This window comes from Erpetoichthys calabaricus, chromosome 9, assembly GCF_900747795.2.
Source record: "Erpetoichthys calabaricus chromosome 9, fErpCal1.3, whole genome shotgun sequence".
Taxonomy (NCBI): domain Eukaryota; kingdom Metazoa; phylum Chordata; class Cladistia; order Polypteriformes; family Polypteridae; genus Erpetoichthys; species Erpetoichthys calabaricus.
In genome coordinates this window covers 103,662,964-103,667,949 of record NC_041402.2, presented here as the reverse complement: position 1 = coordinate 103,667,949, position 4,986 = coordinate 103,662,964, and the positions used below count along the sequence as shown (strand labels likewise).

Below are 4,986 nucleotides of genomic sequence, written 5' to 3'. Positions count from 1 at the left end.
GTGAGCCATGCTGGCTGAAGTGCCTGAAAGACACGGTGAGAGAGACAGACAGAAATATACAATGCTACCCACTACCTCGCACAACACAGGTCACAAAGAACAGGTTTCTGGGCACCCTTACCAGGTATGAAGCGGTCCAGATGCAGGTGGAACGACTCCAACGAAGTTGAACCTCGCGCACACCTGAACACCGGCAGCGTGATCCCCCCTTTGACCAGCCGCCTGGTCTGCATGTACAGGTGCACGCCAAGTGGGTCCTGGATGCAGTGGAGGTGGCCATCCATCCATCCATTTTCCAACCCGCTGAATCCAAACACAGGGTCACGGGGGTCTGCTGGAGCCAATCCCAGCCAACACAGGGCACAAGGCAGGAACCAATCCTGGGCAGGGTGCCAACCCACTGCAAGTGGAGGTGGCGCCTCTGAGTTTTCCAGATTTCCCGGATCTTGTCGCGGTCCAAAAGCAGGATACCCTTGGTGTCAGTGGTGTCCCCGAAGCCCTTCAGCATCTCGTCAATGAGCCAGCCAGTCTCCTCCGCCCATTGCGTGCGGCAGTGGCAGGCCAGCTTTTTTAACGGGATGTTTCCGTAGCCGGAGCTTCAGGAATTCTTCCCCCCCTCGCCATCCTTGGCCTGTCACAGCCGGGCGACGTCTCCCTGGTCCCACTCAAAAATGCAGAACGAGAGACGCACCATGAAGAAGCTGTATTGTGGATGGCTCTCCGTGGTGACACCCGCTGCGTCGCATCAGGTGCCACACGTCGAGCCGCACCAATAGCTGATCCCACTGGTGGAATAACAGGGAGACCTTGGATGGCCCCCCATGGGAACAGCAGTCTCGGTCCACATACAGGACCAGAGGCGGGGACACACTGGCATCACGGTATCGCTGCATCAGCCCGGTGGCAATGGGGTGCAGGCCAGCACCCTCGGCTGCAGTGAGGATGCTGATCAAGATCTGGCTATGCTCATTCCCCACGTTGGTCACCCAGGCTGCCGTACCTGCCGCGGCACCAGCGAGATTCTTGGTCACCTAAACGATGAAAGGGAGAGTGACAGTGAGCTGGAAGGAAAGGAGAAAAGAAGGAAGGAGGGGATGGCGATATTGCTTACCTTCTTGGTCGAGTTCATCTTCAAGATCGAGCCGAAGATGGAGGTGATCCGGGCCTTGGTCTCTTCTAGCCTCGAAGCCACCTCCCTGGTGTAGACGGACAGCAACCACTTTGCACCAGGCACTGGGGTCATCCGTGGTGGTAGAGGCGGAGTTGCAGATGGCTCGGCACCCGATGTGATGAACTTGGCAAATGCGAACAGGTACTTTTTGGACCGCAACATCCAGGACCTGGTGTGCTCCTCGAGCAGATATCTGCGCAGTCTGTTGGCCCCGTTGCCCAGCATGCACTCACACATCTTCCCAATGAGCTTTTTGTTACAGGATAACCTGTGTTAGACAGAACAGAGACATTAGGACTGCCCATGTGTGCCCATCTACCTGTGGAGAGTTGACGCAGCCATCGGAGACTCCTTGTCTGACCTGTAAGTCAGGATAGCTGGAAACTCATCCCGGTGGGTGTGGTGCAGCTGATCCAAGACATCCTGCGACCAGCCCGCCACATTCTTCCTGCAGCACCGGCACTCCAGGTACTCCGTGGCCATAAAGTACCATCCGTTTGTGTCCAGGACCCTCCGGACAGTCCTGTAGAGTCCGGCTCCCGACAACCTGTGGCTGCACGCCATGTAGGAGAGCTTGTAGCCCCACATGCGGTACGACATCCACAGGAAGAATGGGCACTGAAAAAAGGTGTCGGGGGCTGGAGGTGCACATTTTAGGGGCCGAGAGGATGCCACCAAAGGTGAAGGTTGGAGGTCAGCGCAGGTTTTCCATCCTTGCCTGTTGTGAAAAGGACCCGACTTACCCACATGTGCTGTTCCTTAGGTAGTGAAGTCCTCCAGCCCTCGGGCAAAAGTAGCTGTGTGTGTGTGTGTGTGTGTGTGTGTGTGTAAGAGAGAGAGAGAGAGAGAGAGAGAGAGCGAGCATGAGCAAGAGAAAAAGAAACAAAAAGAATCAGACAGGGCCTGTTCCTTTCCCGGCAATGCAATTCAAAGAAACACATCCTTTTAACTCACCTCTCTCCTGGTTGCAGACAGTGTTTGCGAAGGCTGCTTTCCCGGATCAGCCATCTGTTGGGAGCACTGGGATGGCACGGGCCCTCCACTGGTTGCAGACTTGGAGGCAGATGCTGGGGAAGGTTGTTTACAAATTCAAACAAATAACAGGTTAAACAGAAAAAGTGAAGGAGCCACCACCAGTTTCCATGGGTGGCGGTCACTTACCAGCCTCCAACTCCATGCTGGCCAACAGAAGCACGTCATCGGGAATCTTAACAACGGAAGCGGCTGCAGAGAGAGAGGCGATGGGGGCAACAGTGGTGGTTTTGGGAAGGGAGGAGATTGCTGCTGCCTACACCTCATCTCTCCGCCACACATACAGCTGGAGCGCATGCATCTTGGTCCTGACTTTGGTGGTCTGGCGCTGGAGCCATTTGATGTAACTGCGTTGGGGTATGAAAGCAGGAACGGTAACAGGTGAACAAATGGAAGCAGGGTCCCACTACCTTGCTGTGCCCTTCCCCTTAGACTCCACCCAAAAGTCTCTCACCTCTTGGCCTCCCGATCTTCTGCATCGTAAAGGGCCTGAAACGTCAGATGTCCGTGTTGGCCGAAGCCGACGAGCCACTTGCCCTACCTTGCCTACAGGTTTCCAAGATTTATAGTACTCATCACGTTTTCATTTCTTGGGTTGTGTTTTAATTAGGAGCAACTATTCTCCCTTGCGATTTGAGGGCTTACAGTATGATTCATTGATCTGCCAATTCACGGGTTTGTCATCAATAATTAAATGGAAATTATTTTGCAAATTTTGTGACCAATTATGGAAATTCACAGATGATATAGTAGCAGTGCTATTAAATTGACTGCAAATTCCAGCAACTCTGGGAGTACTGCGTCATTGGGCATCTTTTAGGTTGCCACAAGGGATGCTGGGTGCAACAAGATGAGAGCGCTAGTTTTAAAAGTGAGCCATGGTGTCTTTTTATGTCAATGCTTTACTACACAATTAGATTACATTTACAACTATCTGATTTCATTTTTCTCAAGATTTTTGTTCCTGTTCCAAATTTACAAATCTTCAGTTACACTGGCATCACAGTAGGTCAAAACTTTTGGCTGTTCACAGGGGATTTCATTTCTTAACTACACCACCATCATCTGCATCTATGAAAATGGACTATGTTGTGTTTATCTTTTTTCAAGTCAAGTCAAGTCAAGTCAAGTTGGGGAGCATGCACTGTGTTGCTGCACCCACTACACAACAAAACAACTGGGGATCCCGGTTTGCAACCCCCCCAGGCACCCTCTGGGAAACGTGCCACATGGCCATAGTGCCGTAACAACGCTCCCTCACAACGCAGGTAATGTGCCACATTTGGAACTCCATGAGCAATCGGTCATTCGACACAAAGTCAAACCAATGGTACCCTAGGATTTTCCAGAGAGACACAGTACCAAAGGAGTCCAGTCTTCGTCTCAGGTCACTGGATAGCGTCCATGTCTCGCAACCATATAGCAAGACATGAAGCATCAGATGAAGCATCAGGACTCTAAAGACTTGGACCTTCGTCCTTTTGCATAGATATAAGGAGCGCCACACACCCCTTTCCAGCAACCTAATCACCCCCCATGCTCTCCCAATCCGTCTACTGACTTCATAGGAAGAGTCATCAGAGACATGAATGTTACTGCCAAGGTAAGTAAACCTCTCAACAAGGTCAACACTCTCTCCGCAAACAGACACACTGCTGATGGCTGTGCCCAAGAGGTCATTAAAGGCCTGGATCTTGGTTGTTATTCAGGACACTCAGAAGCCCAGACACTCAGACTTCTCGCTCAGTCTCTCGAGCGCCCCGATCAGAGCCTCCATTGACTGCGTGAAGATCACAGCATCGTCAGAAAAGTTAAGATCCGTGAACCTTTCTTCACCAACAGATGCCCCACAGCCGCTGGACCCCACAACCTTGCCCAACACCCAGTCCATACAAGAATTGAACAGAGTAGGAACAAGAACACACCCCTGACGAACCCCAGAATCAACTGGGAAAAACGCAGAGGTCCTGCCTCCACTCTGCACAGCACTCACAGTACCAGTGTACAGGCCGGCCATGATATCCAGCAACCTCAAGGGGATCCCACGAATCCTCAGGCTGTCCCACAGGGCAGCTCAATCAACTGAGTCGTACGCTTTGCGAAAAATGACAAAGGCTGCAAAGAAACTCTGCCGATATTCACGTTTGCGCTCCGTGAGAACCCTCAGTGCCAGGATGTGGTCGATGGTAGACTTCTTAGGCGTAAAACCAGACTGTTCCAGTCGCTGGTAGGTGAGCAAGTGATCATAGATCCTATTGAGGACGACCCTAGCAAGGACCTTACCCGACACTGAGAGCAGTGTCATTCCCCTGTAGTTGCTGCAATCCAGGCGATCATCTTTCCCTTTTCAGATAGCGATGACAAGTCCTGTTTTCCAGTCAGTTGGGATGATGCCAGTCTCCCAAAGATTGCTTGCAATGCCAGGAGGGCAGTATTACCACCAGCCTGGAGAAGTTCATCTCGGATACCACAGTTCCCTGCAGCCCCCTCCCCCCCCCAAGCTGGTTCACCACCTGTGCAATCTCAGTGAGATTGAGTGGTTCACAGCTAATTGGAGGATTAGCCTCAAGAACCTTGGACCAAAAAGTGATCTTTTTGCACTTTGTGTTTTTTAAATTTATTCTGTATCTGAAATTTGAAACATTTACATAATTTGCTTCCATAAATATACACTCAAATTTATTAAAATCATTTTAATTTTGTGAAGAGTTACAGTTCACTAAATAACTACTGAGATACGCACTTTATCTTTTTGGACGCCACACATCTTGTCTCACCAGTCA

The 4,986-nt window shown here is 51.0% G+C and overlaps 1 protein-coding gene across 1 annotated transcript; it reads right to left on the bottom strand.

Moving 5' to 3' along the window:
- Positions 1-665: 665 nt before the first annotated feature.
- LOC127529213 (uncharacterized) lies at positions 666-1,981 on the bottom strand. Its single transcript, XM_051932221.1, has 3 exons — positions 1,533-1,981; positions 1,112-1,439; positions 666-1,031 (listed from the first exon to the last, which is right to left on the bottom strand). Exons 1-3 carry the CDS (start codon positions 1,769-1,771, stop codon positions 666-668), a joined length of 933 nt encoding a protein of 310 aa, XP_051788181.1. The 5' UTR covers positions 1,772-1,981.
- Positions 1,982-4,986: the final 3,005 nt, after the last annotated feature.

What these genes read in the sequence shown, in the direction of transcription:
- LOC127529213 (XM_051932221.1), bottom strand. Translation starts at nt 1,771, where the DNA reads ATGTCGTACCGCATGTGGGGCTACAAGCTCTCCTACATGGCGTGCAGC. An exon ending in CCAGCTATCCTGACTTACAG is followed by an intron (nt 1,440 to 1,532) that starts GTCAGACAAGGA and finishes TGTCTAACACAG; the next exon opens with GTTATCCTGTAACAAAAAGC. An exon ending in AGATGAACTCGACCAAGAAG is followed by an intron (nt 1,032 to 1,111) that starts GTAAGCAATATC and finishes TTCATCGTTTAG; the next exon opens with GTGACCAAGAATCTCGCTGG.